Source organism: Rana temporaria, chromosome 1 (assembly GCF_905171775.1).
Source record: "Rana temporaria chromosome 1, aRanTem1.1, whole genome shotgun sequence".
Lineage (NCBI taxonomy): Eukaryota > Metazoa > Chordata > Amphibia > Anura > Ranidae > Rana > Rana temporaria.
The window spans coordinates 5418177-5443736 of NC_053489.1; the positions used below are offsets into that span (position 1 = coordinate 5418177).

At 43.4% G+C, this 25560-nt stretch overlaps 1 protein-coding gene across 3 annotated transcripts in view; it reads left to right on the plus strand.

The window, feature by feature from the left end:
- Window positions 1-25560, plus strand: part of LOC120922844 (NACHT, LRR and PYD domains-containing protein 12-like) — a 233827-nt gene that overhangs the window by 160561 nt on the left and 47706 nt on the right. For all 3 annotated transcript variants that reach the window (XM_040334845.1, XM_040334901.1, XM_040334856.1), the window contains one exon: window positions 24853-25144. In XM_040334845.1, the coding sequence (XP_040190779.1) occupies window positions 24853-25144 (292 nt within the window). The remainder of the gene's footprint in view (window positions 1-24852; window positions 25145-25560) is intronic.

A 25560-nucleotide genomic window follows, 5' to 3' on the forward strand; every position in this document is an offset into this window, starting at 1 on the left:
AAACTACACAATCTACAAACTAATCACCAATAAATATCACAAAGAAATCTTTAAAGCAAAAAAAGATAATTTTTCTAATATCCTCTCAAAAGCCCGGAACCGCCCCCGCAAACTCTTTAATTTAGTCGCTCAGTCCATGAACCCAGCCTGCCTAAAGGCTCCAAATTTTGAATCACAAGAGTTTTGCAACGAATTATCAGATTATTTCATTAACAAAATTCAAAAAATCTGTGAAATTATTCAGCAAAAGAGAACCTCCACCTACTCCTCTGTAAATCAAAATGGTAATATTCACACAAATATGCCGCAATCAACTAAATTCACATCAAACCCTATCTCCATCGACACCACCAAAAATATCATTGGTACTCTGCGAGACAGCACAGCGCCTAATGATATCATCCTCACTAAACTGTTGAAAGAAAGTGCCGATATTGTGGTACTGGCTATCACGCACCTCATAAACCAGTCATTCAAGGAAGGCATGGTGCCAACCTCCCTGCTGAAACAAGGTATAATCAAACCAATTCTAAAAAAAACTACCTTTGACCCCAAAGACCCAAACCATTGTCATCCCATAACAGGCCTAAACACCCTCTCCAAGGTAATGGAGAAAGCAGTAGTGCAACAGCTACAACATCATTTAGATACCCACAAACTACTGGACCCACTTCAATCGGGTTTCCGCCCTGGTCACGGGACAGAAACAGCACTTCTCAAAATATGGGATGACGCTCTTCGAAGCAGCAGACGAAGGAGAATCTTGTCTTCTGGTACTGTTGGACCCAAGCGCAGCTTTTGATACAGTAGACCACAAATTATTACTGACTCGCCTAGCTGAAGTAGCTAGAGTCGCTGTCTCGGATTTACCCTGGTTCTCCTCCTTTTTGGAAAACCGATCTCAAATAGTGAAACTAGGTCCTTTCACTTCTGAAAAACGCACAGTGTCATGCGGAGTCCCTCAGGGATCCCCCTTGTAGCCCGTACTATTCAATATCTATCTCCGCCCCTCCTCGAAATCATCAGTAACCAGAATTTACTCCTACGCGGATGACACCCAACTTTATTTTCGCATCAGCAACAAAAAGGATCATTATCTCGGACTGGAGAAATACCTTACTTTGATAGAAAATTGGATGACGGAGAGTTACCTTAAACTCAATGGCTCAAAAACAGAACTTCTTATGTTTCACGCCAACCGTAAGAGACTTCCCACAACAACATGGACACCCTCGCCCATTCTGGGACAAACCATTGTCCCAAGCACCAAAGTCAAAGTCTTGGAGTCACTTTTGACTCCAACATGACAATGGATGCGCAAATAAGTTCAGTAGTCAGCAGATCCCACCATCTGCTGCGCCTACTACGTAGACTCATTCCCTTTATCCAGAAAGAGGACACAGCAGTTGTGGTAGGAACAATAATCAACTCCAGACTCAACTATGCAAACACCCTTTACATCGGACTCCCAAAGTAGCAAATCGCTCGTCTACGAGTCGTCCAGAATATGGTGGCACGACTTGACTGGAAAAAAAAACCTGGGAATCAATCTCGCCCTCCCTGAGATCCCTTCACTGGTTGCCAGTAAAAGACAGAATTACATTTAAGACACTTTGTCTGATGCATAAGTGTGTTCAAGGAAACGCCCCCCAATATCTATGCGAAAAATGTAAATGTCACAACCCCAATCGCATTCTTTGATCCACCAACCAAAAACTACTCCAGATACCCAAAGCCAGATACAAGTCCAAAGGAGAATGAAGATTTGCAGTCCAAGGATCTAGACTGTGGAATGCACTACCAACCAGCATCCCAACGGAAGTGAATCACCAGGCCTTCAGGAAAAAACCCATCAAAACCCATCTATTCTGAAGGGTAAATACAGTAGGGAATGGATACCAAGCACCCTGAGGCGATTCAGTTCGCATGTGTTGCGCTATATAAGTTTTCACTCACTCACTCTGTTTCGTGATTGTTGGCCAACAATTCTTTGCCATTTGTATGAAATACAAGTTCCTGGCCAACGCCCTTCAGACAAAATTCCGAGGCTTTGTCTGCGGAAAATCAGATTGTGTGTACAAGGCTTTAGACGACGCATGCTCAGAAACAAAAGAATACATACAAAACTATTCAACACATTTCGTCACTTATGAAGTTGTATTCTGTCAGACGAGAATTTTCATATGGTGAGTAGGGATGAGCTTTTAAAGAACACCCTTTAAAAGTCTATGGGAGAAATCTAAAGTGCTAATTTTAAAGGTTAAAATGCAAGTTATTGTCATAAAAAGGGTTTGGGGACCCAGGTCTTGCCCCAGGGGACATGTATCAATGCAACAAAAAGTTTTAAAAACTGACTGATTTTAATAATGCTTAAAGTGAAACAATAAAAGTGAAATATTCCTTTCAATGTTGTACCTGGGGGGTGTCTATAGTATGCCTGTAAAGTAGCACACGTTTCCCGTGTTTAGAATTTTCCCTGCACAAAGTGTAATTTCTGAAGGAAAAAAAGTCATTAAAAACTATCGCGGCTATAATGAATTGTCGGGTCCCTGGCAATACAGAAAAAAATCATTGAAAAAAAATGGCTTCCCCCCCCCAGATCATTACCAGGGTCTGGTATAAATATTAAGGGGAACCCCTGCCATTTTTTTTAAATTATTTTTATCTGTATTGCTGGACTGAAAATTCATTAATAGATGCAGTAGTTTTAAATGACATTTTTTCCTTCAAAAATGACATTTTGCGCAGGGAACCAATATTAAAAAAAATAAATAAAAAGCGTGGGGTCCCCCCAAATTCCATATCAGGCCCTTATGCGAGCATGCAACCTTGCAGGCCACAGGAAAAAAGAGGGGGGACGAGAGAGCAGTTTCAGAGATATCCTGGGTAGAGATGTCGCAAACATAAAATCGGGTTTTAATCCATAAAGTCAGGTTTTAATCCATAAAGGGTATACATCACCTAACATTCCTAAATTGTTTGGAATAGCGTGCTTTAAAACATCAGGTAGTGTAAGGGTTATGCCCGCTTCACAGTGACAGACCAAACTCCCCGTTTAACGCACCGCAAACAACCGCAAACAGTCCATTTGCACAACCGCAAACTCCCCACTATGCGTGCAAGCTACTATGACACCAGATATGAGTGGCACTGGTGACACTGGCAGAGGTTGGCAGAGTAGACGCTGTAGGCCTGACGCACACGCTGGCAGGCAACTGACTGCTATGCTATTACAGTCAAAATTGTTGTTTTTTAAATGTAATCTACTGTGACACCAGATATGAGTGGTGGCACTGGGCAAGTGGGCACAGTATACGCTGTGAGCCTGACACACATGCTGGCAGGCAACTGCAATTAGATTAGAGAGGGGAAAATAAAAAAGCAGGCTGATATACTAGCCCTAAAAAGGGCTTTTTGGGGTGCTGTCAGGACGCTGTCCTTACAGCAGAGTTCAGATGAGTCTTTCAGGACTGGAGTGGACACTGAATACACTGGCCTAGCTATCGCTTTCCCTATTAAATCAGCAGAAGCTACACTGTCCCTCCTCTCACTAAGACTGCAGCTTCCGAATGAATCTAAAATAGATGCTGTCCAGGAGGTGGGAGGGTCTGGGAGGGAGGGTATGCTGCTGATTGGCTGGAATGTGTCTGCTGACTGTGAGGTACAGGGTCAAAGTTTGCTCAATGATGACGAATAGGGGGCGGACCGAACATCGCATATGTTCACCCTCCGCGGCGAACGCGAACAAGCTATGTTCGCCGGGAAATATTCGCCGGCGAATAGTTTGTGACATCTCTAATCCTGGGCAGCTACAGGTAAGCTTTTATAGGCTTACCTGTAGCAAAAAGTGTGTTGCAAGGGTTTACATCCACCAAGAAGTAAAGAAGAATTTGACATAATGTATGTAAAAGGTGATTATATAAACTGTTTACGCTAAGATCCCTGAAGAGGACACCTGGCCATGATTTAAAATTGGTTAAAACAAGATTTTATCTTAAAACTGTGAAAGGGATTCTTTACTGTTAAAGCAGTGCAAAAGAGGAACTCCCTCCCCCATGGTATTAGATGAGAGGTGAAAAAAAATTGATATTTTCCTCAGTGAACACAATACACAGGACAATGGAAATTGGTATATTTGATAGAAGGTTGTTGGAGGATTTTTTTCTGATCTCCAATATGGGGTAAGGATGTTTTTTTTTTCACCTTCTATTCATGTCGGGCTTTTTGCCTTCCTCTAGATCTAATGCCGCGTACACACGACCGGTTTTCATGACGAGAAAAATGCAATTTTTTTAATCGGTCGTTAAAAACGATCATGTGTAGGCTCCAGAGCATTTTTCTCAACGCAAAAAAATGGGCATTAAAAATTTAGAACCTGCTCTATTTTTTCTCGTTGTTTTTCTCGTCATGAAAAACGGTCGTGTGTGGGCTTTAACGGGGAAAAAAACGTGCATGCTCAGAAGCAAGTCATGAGAAGGAAAATTTGCATAATCAGCCCAAAGGGTGGCGTCATTCGAATGGAACTTCCCCTTTATAGTGCCGTTGTACGTGTTGTACGTCACCGTGCTTTGCTCGAGCATTTTTATCACGATCATGTGTATGCAAGGCAGGCTTTGATAGGAATCATGTCGAAAAATTTTGTTTTTTTCCCATGACATGAAAAACGTGTACGCGGCATAACACATATAAATCACACACAAAGGTTGAACTTCATGGACCTGTGTCTCTTTTCAACCCTGTCTACTATAAAACTTTGAATGTGTATCCCATTTTCACAAACGTCATATTGTGTTAAATCCCCATGAGACCCAACTCCATGCAGTAAAGAAATCTACCCTGCAGTGGGGCCCCTTGGTTCAAAAAGCAGAGTGGTAGAGGAATATGGAATGGTATTTACCTTATTCTACACTCTGGCTGGATTCAGAGCTTTCCTTTTCTATTTGATGCTCCAGCTTATGAGTGATCCCTCACCATCCTCACATACAATGTAGGACCATTAGCTCTGCATTGTACTTCATTACATCATTGTGTGACTGCCTTCCTGGGCCAAATCCACAGCTCTGCTCAAGACTCATCTCTCTTATACAATTACAATGCGGTTCTGGCCCCTATAGTCTGTTTCCACTCTCTGTGGATCCCATCATTGTCAGCAAGCCAGGATTGGAGAAATGTGTCCAGGAAGGTTGGTTCTTGGATGTAGACATTGTTCTATGTAGTCATTGGGGCAGATCCACAAAGAAAGTAATTTCAAATTTCCCGCGTCGTATCTTTGTTTTGAATCCTCAAAACAAGATACGACGGCATCTGGGTTTGATCCGACAGGCGTACGTCTTCGTACGCCTTTGGATCGTAGATGCAATACTTTGGCGTCGAATTTGAAATTTTTTAATTTAGTTTGCGTAAGTCGTCCATGAATGGGGCTGGACGTAATTTACGTCCACGTCAAAACCAATGACGTCCTTGCGACGTCATTTAGCGCAATGCACGGCGGGAAATTTAGGGACGGCGCATGCGCAGTTCGTTCGGCCCGGGGACGCGCTTCATTTAAATGAAACACGCCCCCTACTCGCCGCATTTGAATTCTGTGCCCTTACGCCGTGAGAGATACACTACGCCGCTGTAACTTACGGCGCAAATTTTTTCAGGATTCAAACCAAAGCCAGGTAAGTTACGGTGGCGTAGCATATCTCAGATACGCTGCGTGGGTGCAGATCTTTGTGAATCTGCCCCATTATGTTGACAATAAACATAAGAGGAGCGAAGAGTGGATTCTTTCATATATCTGCCAGAGTGCTTGAGACACGAGGCTTTGGGGGATCAGTGACACAGATGAAGGGATCCTGCCAAAGTGAGACATGAGGGAAGTATTATTCCCTTAATAGAAAACTCAGCCCCATTTTTACATTAGGTGCCATTCACACCTCAGTGATCCAAATCTGAGGCGGAGTCAAAGCAATTATGCAATTATGCCCGTGATTCGATATTGCGGCAAATCGTGGGATGCTTGTGCGATGCCAGTACATCTTTTTTTTTTTTGTTAAGATATTTTTATTAGGTTTAAGAGAAACCAACAAACGGAAAGAAACATTCAAAAAAACAACAAATACCACCAGACAATCTGGTCAAAACTTTAGGCAATACACTCAAACATAGAAAAATAAACTGACATCAGTGCAAAATATATAGATATGTGCTACAGCGCTACTATTAATTAATGATTATAACACACAATTAATAAACACATGATAAAGCTGCAGCAAGAAAGGGGTGAACCAAACCAAAAGTGACAATAAATAAATATATGTTGCGCTAAAATCAACTAATTATGTGATAGATTGCATCAGTATTATGTGGGGATGGAAATCCTGATGGTAAAACAAAGGGTTAACAGTTCATGTTATTGATCGCTAGTCCCATTTACACTGATATCAGGGATCCAAACAGCGATACTCTCCACCACCACACAGTCACTGTGTCTTGGGTGATTGGGCTGATAATCACTTAGTGTGCTGATATAAACAGTCAAAGATCAGACCAGTGCGACCGCTCCACCGACATTCAGATGTTCACAAGGCATATGTAAAAAGAGAGAGGAAAAACGACATAGCATAATACTGCATATGCAAAGAAACCATTTGCAGTGATATCACTCACGAATCCTAAGATTTAAAACGATGTGTATGCAGCTCAGTTCCTCGAGTTCCTCATTTGGCACATCCGTGCGTCCCGTCTATCTAGACCCATGAATAAGTCACGTGACCAGTAACGCAACGCGTGGGGGAGGAGCTTGAGTGACGGGACGCACGGGTGTGCCGAATGAGGAACTCGAGGAACTGAGCTGCATACACATCATTTTAAATCTTAGGATTCGTGAGTGATATCACTGCAAATTGCCTGGTTTCTTTGCATATGCAGTATTATGCTATGTCGTTTTTCCTCTCTCTTTTTACATATGCCTTGTGAACATCTGAATGTCGGTGGAGTGGTCGTACTGGTCTGATCTTTGACTGTTTATCAGCACACTAAGTGATTATCAGACCAATCACCCAAGGCACAGTGACTGTGTGGTGGTGGAGAGTATCGCTGTTTGGATCCCTGATATCAGTGTAAATGGGACTAGCGATCAATAACATGAACTGTTAACCCTTTGTTTTACCATCAGGATTTCCATCCCCACATAATACTGATGCAATCTATCACATAATTAGTTGATTTTAGCGCAACATATATTTATTTAGTGCAAAATATAAAAGTAGGCACAATGGTAAAAGGCTCAGGTATAATCCCGGGATATAGCAAAAGCGTAGGACCAGACTTTAGAGATCCCTGAGGCATGGCACCCCAATGGTCAAGAGAGAGTAGTAAAGATGCCAGTACATCTTAATGGCACCCCAGTTGCGGCACAATTTTCACACGATAAATCTTGCTGCAATCACAGCAAATTGTGATGCTGTCGCTCAAAAGAAATTGCTCTTTTTTGAGCAACAAGCATCATGCATTGCAACTTGCCGCAATTGCAATGCAATTTATCATGTGGCAAAATCGTGCCATTAAGAAGTATTGGCATCACACAAGTGTCCCGTGATTTGCCGCAATTTCAAATCGCGGGCAGAATCGGTGATTCTGACCCAGATTTGGATTGATCAGGTGTGAATGGAGCCTTAATATAGACTGGTAAGCAGTCCACAAAAAAATCCTGGTATATGATGTATATGAATGAATGAATGAATGAAAAAACGTATATAGCGCGGCACATGCGAACTAAATCGCCTCTGGGCGCTTGTTGTTCCTGTCTCTTGACATCAAAAGAACAGAGTTTTAATCTGTCTTCTGAAGGTCAGGTGGTTTTCCTCCAACCGAATGCTGGTTGGTAAAGCGTTCCATAGTCTGGGACCTTGGAAAGCAAACCTTCTTTCTCCTTTGGACTTGTATCTGGCTATGGGTACCTTGACCAGATTTTGGTCGGTGGATCGCAGAACGCGATTGGAATTGTGGGGTTCTATATATTATAATATGCTGTGCTAACACTTTAAGAGCTTTCTGTAAAAACTGCAGTGAATGGATATAAACTGTGAGAAAAAATCACCTGAGACCACACTTTGGAACAAGTTAAGAAGTTTTCTTTATTGACTCGTACGAGGAGACAAGTTACAACAAAATGACAGATATTTGCCTATTGGTTCTGAGCGCTTGCCACCCGTGCTATAGGGCTGCATAGACAAGCGGTCAGCCTGATAGACGCCCATTGGTTCAGACCTCCATGACCCGTGCAATAGGGCAACATACATGGAGGTCAGCCTTATGAGCTCCCAATTGACTTGTCTGATTACAAGCCTTATCTAAACCATCTCTCCTAGCTGTGATTGGTTGCTAAGATCTACGTCAATGTACTGTCCTACAACCAAACAAACTTAATTATTGCCATAATTCCCATATGTTCATTAAGGCCCTTTTCACACGGGGTGGATCAGTAATAATCCGCCTCCGTATGCTCCGTGGGGATCGCTCCATTGATCCCCGCTGAGCCGGCGGATGACAGGGAGGTCCCCCCACACTGTGCAGGGACCGCCCTGTCTTTTCTCTTCTCTCCCCTATGGGGGGATTGGATGAAAACGGACCGTATGTCCGAGTTCTCCTGATCCGATGACGGAAGGAAAAATAGGGTTTTCTTCCGTCTGCAAAATCGGATCATTGCGGAGGCGGACGAGATCAGGTGTCAGCGGATGTTCATCCACTGACACCTGCAGTCTCATAGGGACCAATGTATGTCCCTTTTTCATCCGCAAACGGATGGATGAAAACGTGGATATACGGTCCGCAGGTGTGAAAGGGGCCTAAAAGTGATTTATAAGTGGTTTTGTCCAATTGAAAACACCTGTGTAGACACAGTCTGGCATCCAGCTTTGTTAGCCACAACTTCAAGGATGACAGATTTATGACTTTTGAGAATGAACTTTCAATAACCCCACCTTATCTGTTATGTAATTCTATATGTATGTACTTATACATTTTGGTTCCATTCTGTATTTATAATAAATATATTATGCATATACACACACATAGCTAATTACTTTATTCAATATTGTCTAATTATTAATACATCTTTTACAATGTATTTTAAGTTTAACGGTGGCACAAATAGACCCTGCCAAACTTGATTAATGTTCTGTGCATAACTTTCTCAAACCACCCAATTATTTTAAACCACCTGTTGTAAGAAGCTTACTCTTATCTTCAGAATTTATATACATTTTAAGTGTTCCTTCTCTAATTAGCGAATCTTTCTCAAATGGTTACACGGATGGTAGAGTGCTTGGGAGGCACAAGGAGCTTGTCGGGATTGTCCCATTCCCCATAAAGGAAGATTGCAACCAGAAGATGCACTGGAAAGGGCTTGGTGGTCTTAGGGCCCCCTAAGAAGCCTAGGCTGGGGAGAACACTGGTGGGGGGAACTGGCTGTTCTTCAAGGTTTAAAGTGCTGCTCAACACATCAATAAGAGTGTTTATGTTGGGAATAATGGCAGAATACTGATTCCTCAGGGATATTAGAGACTCTCATAGAGTCTAGATAGATGAAAGGCAGCTAATGTTGTGTGCAGATCAGGTATAAATTCTGCAGGGGAAGGTAGGGAAGGGGCTTATGGCCTTTGTTGTCAGAAATCCTCAGTGCTGCATTGCAATCCTTCCTTGATACATCAGAGGAGGACACATGATGGAGCTACAAGACATTCCATTTGGGTTCTTGGGTTAAAATAGACATATTTATTTTATTTATTTCAGATACTTATACAGAGCCATCAATTTACGCAGCACTTTACATATACATTGTATATTCACATCAGTCCCTACCCTCAATGAGCTTAAAACCTAAGGTCCCCAACTCACATTCATACATATACTAGGGTCAATTTAGACAGGAGCCAATTAACCTACCAGCATGTCTTTGGAGCGTGAAAGAAAACCGGAGTACCCAGAGGAAACCCACACAGGCATAGGGAGAACATACAAACTCCAGGCAGCTAGTGTCGTGGTTAGGATTCAAACTAGCGACCCTTTTTCTACTATATTAAAGTGCTAAACATTATATACTTTAACCATTTCAGCCCCGGAAGGATTTACCCACTTCCTGACCAGGCCATTTTTTGACATCACTGCGTCGCTTTAACGGACAATTGCGCAGTCATGCAACGTTGGACCCAAAACAAAATTTACGGCCTTTTTTTTCCACAAATAGAGCTTTCTTTTGGTGGTATTTGGTCACCTCTGTGGTTTTTAATTTTACATTTTGAAAAAAAAAAAAAACAATATTTTTTAGTTTTTGCTATAATAAATATCCAATTTTAACAAAAAAAATCTTCATCAGTTTAGTTTAGAATATATATTCTTCTACATATTTTTGGGAAACAAACAAAAAAAAATCGCAATAAGTGTATATTAATTGGTTTGCGCAAAAGTTATAACATCTACAAAATAGGGAATAGATTTATGGCATTTTTTTTTTACTAGTAATGGCGGCGATCAGTGATTTTTATCGGGGCTGTGACATTGCGCTGGACAGATCAGACACTTTTGACACATTTTTGGGACCAATGACATTTATACAGCTATCAGTGCTAAAAATAAAATGCACTGATTACTGTGTAAATGTCACTGGTAGGGAAGGGGTTAACACTAGGGGGCGATCAAGGGGTTAAATGGGTTCCCTCATTTGTGTTTGTAATTGTGGGGGGATGGGACTGAGTAGAGGAGACATTTCGTTTTTCCTACTTAGGAGCAGACGATCTGTCTCTCCTCTCATAACAGAACAGGGATTTGTGCGTTTACATACACAGATCCCCGTTCTGGCTCTTGAGCCCGGAATTGCGCATGGCCGGCGGTCATCACAACCACCAGCCAGGCACATTGTGTCCCCCGCTGTGCAGCTGGTGCACGGGTGCCACCATTTAAAGGGCCGATGTACAGCTATGGTGATTTGCAGGAGAGACCCAACCTGCCGCAGTATAATGACGTGGCTGGTCACCTAGGGGTTAAATGAAAAAAAAAATAGAAAATAGTACAATCGGTAGCTCATATGTAAAATAATAATGGATAACTGGCTGAAGCCCCCTATCAAATATACCCCCTATGAACATAGAAGGTGACAGTATTGTCACCCCCTAGAATTACATACAACACATATCACTAATGGTGGCCCATCTATTAGGGGTATATGGGCGCCGCCTCCCCTATCCATGCATCCAGCCACCTGATCTAGATATCAGGGCACCGGACTATGGATGCCAGTGGGGGGTTTGCCTTCAAAAAGGGTGGGCTCATAGCACAGAACATTGTGCTCCAAAAGAACAGGTACCCCTAGAGGCTTTGAGTTGCAGCAATGAGTGAAGACAATACAGATAATGAAAATTTGTATAAAAGTATAAAGTTTATTACAATTCGAATGGTGTCAAAGTATAAAAAAGTATCTGATATGAATCAGGACATGAGCTCTGAAAAGGATATATAAACAAAGGCTAATACACGTAAATGAGAGAGATACGCCGATTCACGATCGTACTTGCGCCCGACGCAGGCTACGACTGGTGCGCGTAAGTTGTACCTACGGCATAAAGTTATGCCACATAAAGGAGGTGTAACTCAGCAGCATCCATGCAAACGGCTGCACCAGGGAACACAAGCCGGCGTATTTTATGCAGTTTACGTTGGACGTGAATATGACTGCCGTAGGCAGTGATCCGGCGTATCTTAGGCAGTTGTTCCGACGTGATTGTGAGCATGCGCACTGAAATGCGTCCACGGGACGTCGCATGCGCCGTTCGTTATATGTATCTGTCTGGCGCTCGGCACATCATTTGCATGGGGTCACGCCTCATTTGCATGGCTCACGCCCACTTCCACATACGCCGGCTTACGCCTAGGAAACCCAGCACAGTTTTGGGAGGAAGTGCTTTGTGAATTCCATACTTGCCTCTGCGCTGCGTCGGCATAGCGTAAAGGAGATACGCTACGGCGGCATAAATGTGCACCAGTGTCTGTGAATCCGGGCCTATATGTTAGACATTGTATACACGTTTTTGCAAACAACTATGTACAACCTTCACAAGACATGTTGTTAACATTATTGCCAAGAAATACATACCAGACTATTGGAAACCAAGGACAGCAGTCAGCCAGCGACCGGCCACTAATGAGAAACCCTCAAGGGTCCCGCCAGTTGAGAGGGTGGTCAGATGGAAAAAAGAGAAAACCATATTGTGGGGCAGACAAAAGATCACCCCCGGGCCTACAAGAGGCCGCAAACTGCGACCCCACACCAGCGAAGCCAGAGAACGGGAGCAGGGGAGGATGAAGGGTGCAGGGAAGGGCCCAGAAGGCGGGGAGGGAGGGTAAAGGGACGAAGGGCCAGCCAAAGGCCGGTAGGAGGGGAGAAACCGGGGGCGTACTTTATACTTTTATACAAATTTTCATTATCTGTATTATCTTCACTCATTGCTGCAACTCAAAGCCCCTAGGGGTACCTGTTCTTTTTTCAAGTTCTAAAGGGGTGTGCAGCATTTTTATCCACAGTGAGTATCACATTCCCTTTGAGAACATTGTGCCCTGAGCCCACCCAGTTGTGTGTGGATAGAAAATAAATTTTCACTATTTTCACACTAAAGTTCCTCCCAGCAAATCGGGAGACAGGTCATGAGACCAGTTTCCCGATTGGCCAAAGCATTAGGTGATTCTATTGGATGCCTAGCACTTTGGCGGAAGAGGAGACACATGGCAGAAGAGGAAGCTTGAAGAGCGGACACCGGAGCCGCCACTGTCTGCTCTCCAGTAGATGATACCACAGCCCCACCACACGAGCGGGCAAGTGCCAGACCACACGCAGGGGGGTGTGTGTGCTGTCAGTGCCACGCTGCACCGCCTGGCACGGGGGGGTGCTGTCTCATTTCAGCACCACCGGGGGGGGGTGTTGTTTGTTTGCTGCACCCCAAAAGAAGAACCCACCAGCCACCACTGAATATCACCCACTCCAGTTCTAGTATTATGAAAAACTACAAGTGCAGTCTGAGGAAGTCCCCTGTAGTCTCCAGCATAGATTGCTGATAATCCTCCACAGAAGATCTAACTGTTAGTTATGACATGGAAATCTGCCTGATGATTGGATAATAAGAACTACAACAACATGGAGAGTGGATGGGCTCTGAGATCTCCAAATCTGGAATGTACAGAGCAGAGGACAGGAAACAGCTCAAGCTTGCAGAGTGAGATCAGATGAGTAAAGTAATAGAGTTCCTGCAGACAGAAGGTGACAGAGACACCGGAGATCACACATCCTTCTCATCTTCAGTCTCATGGGGAGGATCCACTTATCTGTATGTAGCGGTACCCCCAAAGGAGCTGCTGATTAGTTTTGGGTCTACTCTCTGACCTATCCACTGGAGGATGCTGGGAAATAGTGTGAGAGAATTATGCTGAGATCTGATGACTGTTTATATTCTCTCTTCTAGGATCACCAAGCACTTCTTGTCAGAGGAATCAAGAAGAGAACTAGAAAATCTGAAAAATCTCCGACCAGAAATTAAGATTAAGTGATGATGACCCCGGAGGAGGAGACTCAGCTACAGCTGTGAATGGAGGAGGGGGAGGGGACATTGCTGTGAATGGAGGGGGGGCAATGCTGTGAATGGAGGGGGGACATTGCTGTGAATGGAGGAGGGGTGTGGAAATTGCTGTGAATGGAGGAGGGGAGGGACAATTGCTGTGAATGGAGGTGGAGGAGGGGACATTGGTGTGGATGGAGGAGGGGGAGGGGACATTGGTGTGGATGGAGGAGGGGGAGGGGACATTGGTGTGGATGGAGGAGGGGGAGGGGACATTGGTGTGGATGGAGGAGGGGACATTGCTGTGGATGGAGGAGGGGACATTTCTGTGGATGGAGGAGGAGGGAACATTGCTGTGAATGGAGGAGGGGAACGGGACATTGGTGTGAATGGACGAGGGGGAGGGGACATTGGTGTGAATAGAGGAGGGGGAGGGCACATTGCTGTGAATGAAGGAGGGGAGGGGACATTGTTCTGGATGAGATATAGATATGAGAAAACCCGACCCTAGAGGAGAAGAATTATCACAGATGAACGAATACACAGGACAGGATGGGGGGGGATTCTGTTTTGTAATGAAGAATGAGATAAAAACGGAACATTCCATATATATTGTGACTCTGGGAACACAGGCAGCATTTATCTTACACAGCCCCTCCCCCTCTCCCCCATGGTGTGGGGATCCTTGTTCTCTGAATGGAGTTCCCCCCCCAATGGGTCACTGCCGGCCTTTCCACACGGAGTGATCCCTGCAGGAGAGATCAGAACTGGGTTTGTATGAAGCTGTGTGCTGGAGGAGAACAATACAGGAGGACTCATCAGAAGATCCATCAGCCTGGGAGAGGCAAAATCCGGGGGACAGAGGAGTCCCTGAAGAGTGCTGGGGGCCCCCAATGGGGGATAAGAGGGAAGTTTCTGATACTATCACAGAATTGGTGCAGAGATATTATTTAGGAACATTTAATGGAGCGCAGACCATATATTGCGGATCACATCCGAGGGACATTCCGGGGTTTTCATGCCATTTCATGTGGAATAAAAGTTGTAATAAATAAAATGTCATTTTAACTTTTAGGCCCCTTTCACACGGGGTAGATCCGCTCACTGTGCAGAGACTGACCTGTTAGAGTACCGCTCTCCTCTATGGGGAGATCGGATGAAAACAGACCGCCTGTCCATTTTCATCCGATCCCATCCGACCCGCTGGACCGATGGCGAACGTATCACTATGTCTGTTTTCAGTGGATCTTGTTGGATTGGATGGCAGGCGGCTGCCAGTAGACAGAGATCCGCTGACATCCATATCACCATAGAAGTCAATGGGTGACCAGATCGGATCCGCCTGAAAAATGGACAGGTGGGTCAGATCGGTCTGATTGTGTTGAAGGGGCCTTACCCCTAAGAACATGGCTGGTGATACATTGTAATATAAAACACATTTATCATCTCCCTGTAATGTGATGACTCTCATCGAGTAGCGGGCTGAGATGGTCATACATGTAATACAATTATCATGGTGTGCTGGTGTGTAATAATTCTTTCCAGTTGAGTGGCTATTTAGAATTTTGGTGAAGTTTTTATATATTTTCTCTTGTTCAAACATTTGATTGAAGAATAGAATAAGTATACATAGAGAAAATTCCCATTGATAGAGAGGATAAGAGGATCTACCATAATTAGGGTTGAGCGAACCCGAACTGTAAAGTTCGGGATCGTACCGGACTTTTGGATTTTTGGTACCCGGACCCGAACAATTTGCTGTAAGTTCGGGTTCGAGTTCGGTGTTCGGCAATGTAATGGCACGTGGCAGGGCAGTCAATCACCATTTGTTTTACTTGTGTGACCTAAAGCCATCACAGCCAATTTTTTTGCAGTGTTTTCTCCATATCTGTATGTGTGAGATAAACATTTTAGCTAGTGTTCTTCTTCCACCTACACCGCCACCTCAACCTCCTACTCCATATGGACCTCGTCCTCCTAGGTCAAGATTATTATTATTTTTTTATGTATTTTATGTTATTTTAAGTTATTTCCCGATCCACATTTATTTGCAGAGTACTTGCCATGCTCTTACCAACATTTTGATGCCATTTGCAGCCCTCTAGCCCTTTCCATTACTTTTTTAGAGACATTTTAGTACTGAAAAGTCCGGGTCAACATTGACTTCAATGGCGTTCGGGTTCGTGGTCAAGTTCGGGTCGAACCCGAACATCCAGGTGTCCGCTCAACTCTAACCATAATACAATGAGAGGGACGCGGCCCTTAAAGGAATATTGTTCACGTTGGGGGTACATTTCCGGAGGATCATATAACGTCTAATTTCTTACAGATGCAAAAAGCTATAGATAGCATATTAGAATAATTACAGTATATATATGTAGCACTACCCCCAAAGGAGCTGCTGGATATTTTCGGGCGTCATGTTACCTCTATTCCCTTGCCGCCCAGGGTACTAGATGAGAGCTGAAAAAGTTCAATGTCCACACTTTACACTTCTTTTTCTAAGATTTATTTGCTGAACTTGGTAAACGAATAAAATAAGTGATTGAAGAGGTGGAATGGTAACAGGTAGGTAGGTTCAGGTGCATAGTTTCAATGAGGAAAAACTCCTGCTTCCAGCACACAGTTCTCATCACCACTCTAGCCAGAGTGGGTATTGATCACTCGGATAGGTTTCTCTCACTGGCCTAGCAGCCAGGGTGACACACGGAAAAATGGTACAGTCTCTGCCACAGACCTTCCCACAGATGGAGACACTTTTCGGTCCAGAATCCTCACATTACAGGATTCAGCACCCGGATCTCTCCAGAGTAACTTCTTGTAGAACTTGGAACTGACAGGCGATCACCATCCAGCCTTTCAGTAATTGTGCATCCTTCGATGAAGTTCAAGGCCTCTCTTGAGACACCAGCCTCGTGCTCAGTCCTCTCCAAGATAGGTCCTTCATCAAGCGGCTTCCTCCCTCAGGACGGACAGCACAAGATCACTCTGCAAGCGCAGACCCAGTCTGACTGCTGGGCCTACTTAAAGCGGAGGTTCACCTAAAAGTGATCCTTCGCTTTTCAGGACCCTCCCCCCCTCAGGTGTCACATTTGACACCTTTCAGGGGGAGGGGGTGCAAATACCTGTATTAAACAGGTATTTGCACCACTTCCGGGTATTGACTCTTGCGGGAGTCTGGCCCCTCTGTCCCCCCCCCGTTGTGCTCCCAGAACACAATAGGCACCAGTGGAACTGCACAGCGAGACTCGCGCATGCGCAGTAGGGAACCGGGCAGTACAGCCGCAGCGCTTCACTTCACAATTCCCTTACAGAGGATTTGGCGTAGAGTTCGCCTGTGGGAGGAAGGAGTTTGCCTTAGAACAGGTTCACACTGGGGCAACTTCCTGTAAAGTTGCCTCCAAGTTGGATCCCCGTTCACAGTGAGGCAACTTTACAGGAAATCAATGGGTACAAGTCGCCTACAAGTCGGATTGAAGTAGTACAGGAACCTTTTTTCAAGTTGGAGCGACTGCAGTAGTGTGCATTAAGACGGCTCCATTCACTTACATTGATTTCTTCATGCAGCGTGACTAGGGGCGACCTGAAGTCAGATCCCAAGTCAGACCTGTGTGAATGGGCTCTAAGACCTTCCCCTATTTCAAGAAACTGGTGATAGATTCTAGAAGAATGGGAGTGGAGGAGCTGTTTGGATTATTTATGAGGGCCCTGACCAATCCCCAACAGATACGTTGGCAGGGGGCAGGCCCCCCAAATACTTTGGGTCAGCCCAGCTTGGGCAGTGTGGAGTTTTGGTGGGAGATAGAGTGTTAGGCTGTCGGTGGCCCTCGGAGGGGTGCCTCCTAGTCTGGGAGTTGAAGTTGGGCATGGGCACAGAAGGAACCTTCTTTATGGTGCATGAGGGTGTCCTGTCCAGAGGCATAGGAGCTAGTGGAAGACAGCAGGAAAACACTGCCAGGCAAATCTCCAGGAAAGAAGAAGTGAGTGTTACAGCCAAGAGGACTGAGAAGCATTCCATGAGAGGACTGGATGAGAGCAGTCTGGGATAGATGCAGAGTCAGTCTGGGAAGACTGTGGAGTCTTAGCCAGGAGGGCTAGTGAAAGGGGTAGCTGCAGCCAGGTGGGCTGGCAGTGCCTAAAGAGGTGGTACTGGGATCAGTAGCCACAGGAGGACAGCTGGGCACTAGGAATTTATGCTACAATACTAGAGTGGCCCGTGGTCCCTGCCTGTAAAGTGTGGTTGATACAGATCTAACAGCCTTTTTTAGATCATCCAAACCGTGCCAGCTGGTCCTGGGAGTTGTAGTTCTATAAGCAAGATTGTGCTGAAGGAAGAGAGTCCGATTATGTCCAGAGGAGTATGAAAATGTCATCTTTCAGAGGAAGATGTATATTTTATCTTTAGTTGTTTCTGCCTATCGTGTGTTCTTTCCAGATAGCGGGTGCTTAAAGTATCCATGTCGGGTATTATGGAAGAAAGTTATTTCCGGGAACCATGCTGTGTGAGGATTCTGAATTGTTGTGTGTCTTTTGCTGCATGCAGGTTGTACGTGTATGTAGGGGAGAAGGCATTAAGTATTGTTGTATGCGATCTGGAGGGGTAAGCTGTTCAAGTAGGTAAATTGGAATTGGGCATATTGTTATAGTCCTGCCTTTCCCTTAATGACAGTCAGGGATACGCTTGGCAAATCTGCATTCAACTGTTACCAGATGGAGGGAAAGTGTAAAGCCTCTCATCTGACCCAAACCTCTTCTTATATAAGGATGGCCTTAGAGCAGCCATATTGTCAGTGTGTGTAAGAATTGTTAGGGACCTTTGAGTGAATTCTGTGTAAGGAGAGATTTTTTTATTTTGGCATTAATATGTTTTTCTGCCTCTGCAGCAGAACATTTCAGCTTGTGGACCTTGCCTTTTCCCACTACACAATGTGATATGAAATAAAATAAAACATAAAATACACAAACAGTCAGACATCAATATGGAAACCCTGGCGCTTCACATAGAAAGGTTTCTTTATTGATTTCAAATTGTCAAATTTTCATTACTAATGTAAAATTGCCCAGCAGGAGGATAGTTTTAATCAGGGATAATAGGCCTAAATGATATATTCCAACTTTTATCTTATCAGTTGGGATAGGGGGTTTGGTGAATGATTGGCGGTGGTTTAGGTGCACACTGTTCTTGCACTTAGTCTTTCAAATGATCCAGTTGCAACTTCAAACAAAAGTCAGCTTGAAGAGCAGGTTGGCAGTAACACAGGAATGTTCTGATTTATGCACCGCCATGGGGGACACATTGATGAAAAATAAAAATAAATAAAAAGAATAATCTCTCTCTACACAAAATTGTCAGCTGTCCCTAACAACACAGACAATAAAACTGCTGTGACCCCACCCATCCATCGATAGGTCATCCATTCCTTCATCCATTCCTTCATCCATTCCTTGTGTACTGCATTAGAGGTTGTTCTCCATTTTTGTGGTGAACCTGGAAATATTTTAGCCATATTTTGTGATTCCCAAACTTTTGGAATCCCAGAGATTCACCACAAATCTATGGTAACTGCTGAACCTCATCCCTATATCTATATTTTATTCAAATTCATGTTATGCATATTAATAATAATAATAATAATAATAATAATAATAATAATAATAATTACAATAATAAACATGTCATTCTTGGCTATCAAACTTCTCATTTTTACAGTTTCATGTACAATATGTCATAATTATATTTTTATAACCTTCACTTTCTACAGTGCTGATGGATTCTGTGTATTTTAGGTTTGTTTTTTGTTTTTTGGCCTACTTTATAAGTAGATTCATATTCCAGTCTATCAGTAATAAATAACAAAATTATTCTTTATAAACCTGACACTCTCACAGCCTTCAGCTCATCCATGAAGTCAGTGTCAGGATCCTGGGCTGCTGTCAGTGATGATGAGGTCGGGAGAAGAGGAAGAACTCATTGGAGTCTATCAGAGACTCGGCCATGTTGTCTTCAGATATCTACTTAGAATATTGTGCTTGTTGTCTTTGTGTGTGACCCCCTGCACATCTGACACCCAGAACTCTGCTCACCGCTGTGATATGACTATGAGGAATTATACATTTGAGTACAAGTATTCTCAGGATGGAGACATCATTATAGGAGGGATATTCGCTGTACATTCTGTAGTGACAGAGTGGAGTCACAATAGACGTCTTATTGATCATCTCCTGTGTGCAGCGTAAGTGAAATATGAAGTGTAAATCTTCTAATCTGATCTACAGAGCTGTGTCTTTAGGAGAGATGTGTGATAATGTGCAGGACTCATTCAGTCTGTTACACAGCATTTATATAAAATCAAAGTATATCCTTCAATGTGTTCATGAAAACCCACGTATGGCCCATTCTATTGCCAGGTGTTAATGGTCACATTCATTCATTATGAATAGCTGCCAATGTAACACAATGGATGAAAAAACATGCAGGCCCTCAACGTCGGAGATGGAGGGATTAAAAATAACCTCCCTGAACGCAAAGGGACTTAATGTCCCAGAAAAACGCAGGATGTTGCTGAACGATTTGCGACATTCAGAGACAGATATTGCCTACATACAGGAGACTCACTTTAGGACGGGGGGGCTCCCACTATTGCAAAATAGATTCTTCCCTTCGGCCTACCACGCAGGGAACCAGGAAGCAAAATCCAAGGGGGTCTCTATTTTGATTTCTAATAGGATCCCATGGACATTAGAAAATTGCTATCGAGACCCAAAAGGGAGATACCTTTTTTTAAAAGGGAAGATAGGAGAAACAAAAGTGACTTTAGCTACAGTGTATGTGCCTAATGTACATCAAGATACCTTTATGAGGAAGACTCTCAAAGAATTGATGGAGTTTTCAGAAGGCAAATTGATTTTGGGGGGGGATTTTAATATCCCCCTGAATCCAAAGATAGATACCTCAAGGGGAACTTCGTCTATCACAGAGGGGGTCAGACGGGAGGTCCTACGTAGACTGTACGAAATCCAGCTGGTGGATGCATGGAGGATGTTACATGGGGAAGAGAGGGACTACACCTTTTTCTCCAATCCCCATCAGGTGTACTCCAGGATAGATCTCTTCATGATACCTCACTATCTGATCTCCTCTGTGAAGGAGGTGTCCATTGGTAGTATTACATGGTCGGACCATGCCCCAGTTAGCCTGCGTATCTCACTATCTGGCATAGGGCTTGCACAGGAGAGAAGGTGGCGTCTAAATGAAAGCCTCTTGCAGAATAGGGAAGTGAGAGAAGATGTTGCTCGGGAAATCACAGAATATTTCCAAATGAATGCTACCCCCGGGAGTAATCTAGGGATGGTGTGGGAAGCGCACAAAGCGGTGATCAGGGGGGTCCTTATCAGACATGGATCGATTCTAAAAAGGAAGCGAGAACAGCAGGTTAAAAATTTACTAACAGAGATCCAGGAATTAGAACTACAACATAAAAAGACACATACCCCTCAAACAGGCAGAGAATTGAGCCATCTGAGAAGGCAGTTGACAGAGATCCTACGCTATAAGGCCAAAGCAATAATACAAAGGGGAAGGAAAATAAATTACGAATTTGGAGACAAGTGTAGTAAACTACTAGCTGGGAAATTGAAAGAGAAAAGTCAACAAACGTATGTCCCGCAAATCAAGGGGAAGGAGGGACAATTAAAACGTACGCCAAAGGAGATAGTGGAGGAGTTTGGGAGATATTATTCCTCTCTATATAATTTGGCACAGCTACCAGTAGCCCCACCCAAAATAGAAGAATATCTTTCAGCAATGGACTTAGCTAGGTTACCATCAATAGCTCAGGCCAGTTTAGACACCCCCATCTCGATAGAAGAAATAGAGGCAACGTTAAAAACTATGAAGGAAGGGAAAGCCCCGGGACCGGATGGCTATACGATAAGATACTATAAAGAATTTGTAACACTACTGAGAGGGCAGTTAGCAGAGTTTCTCAATGCAGTAGGCCAGACGGCTGGGTTCCCGCCGGACGCATTACTAGCTCAAATTATAGTCATTCCCAAAGATGGGAAAGATCCGGCGGAGTGCGGCAGCTATAGGCCGATTTCATTGTTAAACTCCGATTTAAAACTCTTTACGAAGTTACTAGCAAGACGGATCCAAGTATGGTTACCCGAGCTAGTCGATATGGATCAAGTCGGATTCGTACCTACACGGGAGGCAAGAGATGGTACAATAAGGGTTCTTAATCTGGTGCAGGAGGCCACTGACGGGGACATCCCTTGCGTGTTCCTAAATACTGATGCTGAGAAGGCTTTTGATAGAGTGAGCTGGAATTTCCTGTTCTCAGTACTGAGACGCGTGGGCCTGGGGGAGAATATGTTAAGGTGGATAGGAAGTGTTTATACAGACCCACGTGCCTCAGTGAGAGTTAACGGGATGTTCTCTAAAACTTTCCAAATCACAAACGGAACGCGCCAGGGATGTCCCCTGTCACCGCTACTATTTGTGCTATCTTTGGAGCCCTTATTAAATAAAATACGCCAAAATCCGGATATACAGGGTATACAGATAGGGGGGAGAAGGCATAAAATAACCGCATTTGCAGATGACTTGCTGTTTACTATATCAAACCCTCACGTATCTCTTCCCAATCTCGTCAAAGAAATCGCTAAATTCGGAGAGCTCTCCAACCTAAAAATAAACCAAGCAAAATCTGAAGCAATGAGTGTGTCAATGACACCCCAGAAACAGTCAATTATACAACAAAACTTTGGTTTTAAGTGGAAGACTGCGCTAAAATACTTGGGTACCCTGATTCCAGCAAACATAAAAGAAGTTTTTAAAATAAATTTTCCACCTCTTCTTACTTCAATAAGAATGCTACTAGAGAAATGGCAACATGGACTACATTCATGGTTCGGCAGAAATAATATAGTCAAGATGAGCATCTTGCCAAAGATTACGTATTTGTTTCAAACACTGCCGATATTGATACCATCGGCCTTCCTACGGCAAATTAGTGCCCTCCTGATGAAATTCATCTGGGCAGGGAAAAAGGCAAGAATTAAGAAAGAGGTAATGAGGTTACCCAAGTGTTTTGGGGGGATGGCAGTCCCGGATATTGTCAAATATTATCAAGCGGCACATTTGACGAGATTGATAGACTGGTGTAGAAACGGACACTATAAAAGGTGGGTTGAGGTAGAACAGCAGACCTGTCCAATAACACTAAGTAGAGCCCCTTGGTGTTATAAGTTATTGCCAAGTAAGATGAAGAAACATCCCATAATTGGCCCAACGTTGTCAATCGCAGCTAAAATATGTAAAAACCCAAAATTCTCATCGAAGTGTTCTCCCCTGTTCCCTATATTAGGGAACCCAGGCTTCATACCAGGTACAGCAGGAGCAGTTTTTAATAAATTAAAACAAAGGGGTAAAGTACAGGTATCACATTTTCTGCAAACTGGTATGTGGCCATCATTGGAGGCCCTAACAAAGAGAGGAGGGAATTATGAGTTATCCTTTTGGCAAGCATTTCAAATAAGCAACTTTTTAAGATCCCTGGGACAACCATCTAATTTTCGGCGACAACTAACAAAATTTGAACAATACTGCGATGAGGAGGAACCAATACAAAGAGTGAGCTCAAAGATGTATAGACTATTGAATTCCCCTCAGGAGGATTTTGAGTTGCCGGGACTGGGGAAATGGGAAAGAGATCTGGGGAGAAATTTCTCACAGACTCAACGTAAACACATAATTCACTTAGCACTAAACTCCTCAATATCTACGCGAATACAGGAATCCAATTATAAATTATTGCTCCAATGGTATTATACACCAGTAAGGTTACATAAATTTTCTAAAGGCTACTCAGAGTATTGTTGGAGATGTGGTGTGGAGCAGGGAACTTTGCTGCATATATTTTGGTCCTGTGCAAAAGTAAGAGATTACTGGAAGGAAGTCCAGAGAATTGTTCAAAAATTTACGGAGCACCAGATTCAGGAGGATCCAGCTTTTTTTCTGCTCCATTGCTCACAAATCCCAGTGCGAGAGTACAAAAAGATGGTGATATGTCACATGATAAATACTGCCAGAAATGGAATAACATTACAATGGAGAGACAGTAGATCACCCTCTATTGCGAGATGGCTCAATAGAGTGAGAGAGACTGGAGCTATAGAAGACCTGATCCTCTCAGCCCGGAACAAAAGGGAACAGTATGTAGAAACTTGGACAGGTTGGAATCAGTTTATGAGTACGGAAGAGGGGAAGAGATTACTGGTGGAATAGATAGGGGAGAGAAGATTCCTTTTTGGGTAGAAGTGAAAAGGGAGAGGCCGAAGGGTTGAAGTAAGGGAGGATCCGTCCGTCTCCGGCGAGGTAGGGGAGGGAGAGGAGGGGAGGGGGTTGGCGGGGTTTTCTCTTTTTTTTTTTTTTTTGGTTGTTGTTTTGTTGAGGATTATGTTGATTCTAGGTTTAAGGGGGGGTTAGGTGGGGTATAGGAATGGACAAGGGAACAGAGGGGAGGAAGAAGTGTGAGGTCAATACAGTGGTACTAGGAAACGGGAAAAGAAGTTACTGATAAAAGGCAGGCGGGCTTGGGAATAGAGCAAGAGGTCCGGGGAGGTACTGCTTTTGGTTTATTCTTCTTAAGTTTCTGAATCCCCACCTGTTTATCTGCTAGCCCATCATAAGTGTGTAGTGATAAGAACTATATGATTATGTATCTATTGTATAAGATATGTTAACCTTCTGTGAACCTTACCATAAAAGAAAAATAAAATAAAAGATTTAAATATGAAAAAAAAAAAAAAAAAAAAAAAAAAAAAAAGAAAAAACATGCAGGACCCCTTTTTAATAAGGCAGCACAGTTTAGAGTTACAATGATTTGGGGTGCAATTCACAATGAGGTGTGCGTTATTACCACAATACACAAGTGTGAATGGAACCTTGAATGAGTTTGGCCCGTAATGACTCCATATTGTTTTTTTCACTTTTGAATAGAGTTGGGAAGGATAAAGAATCCCTGTCAGGTTTTTACTGCTATCTGGGGCTCCATAAAAGAGACCCCCTCACATAAATACTATATAATGTTATTGTGGTACCTTAAAATGCATGCCTCAAAAATTTCCAACCACGGCTTTAACTCATATAAATTCAGGAACGATTGATCCACCATAGAAATGTGTTATACATTTTACCATAAATAATTTCTGCTTGAATCCTTGTCCTGTAGACCAATGTTAAACTCTCCATTTTCTGCAGGGTTTACCGGAGAGAATACAGACATCTCCTGGCTTTTATATTTGCTATTGATGAGATAAACCGCAGTCCAGATATTCTTCCCAACATAACTCTGGGATATCATGTGTATGATTCTTGTGGACATGTGAATAAAGCTATAAAAGATGTTCTACAGATATTGTCTGGACATACAAAGGAAGCTCCAAATTATTCCTGTATGGAGCGGGGTGCCCTGGCTGGTTTCATTGGAGATCTCAATTCTGACACCACTCTCCAAATGGCCCAGCTGCTGAATCTATATGGTTACACCCAGGTAAGAAAAGAAGAATTTCCTATATTATGTAACATCAGGACAGCGAGTCGTCTTATGGTGAGGTGGGTCAAATAGGTACATATAACCTTGGTGGTAAAGTATAAAGTTGTTCTAAAAAATGAAGGCAGTGCTGTGTAGGGATAGGCCAATGGTTCAGTCCAATCTTTGGCAGTTATGACATTTGAAAAATGCCTGAACTTTTGCCCATTCAGCCCCCTGATGATCATTTATAAAAGAAATATTCCAGGAAGCTAGAAATCACCAAAGTCACCAATATCATTGGCTTACATGACCTATAATCCCTGGCCATGGTCATACTTGGTCAATGGTGTCATTGCTATCCCCATCCCTTTCCTGTCAAGTGTACCGGGTCTGTTGGGTTTTTAGTGTTGATAATTTCTCAGGCGGCAGACATC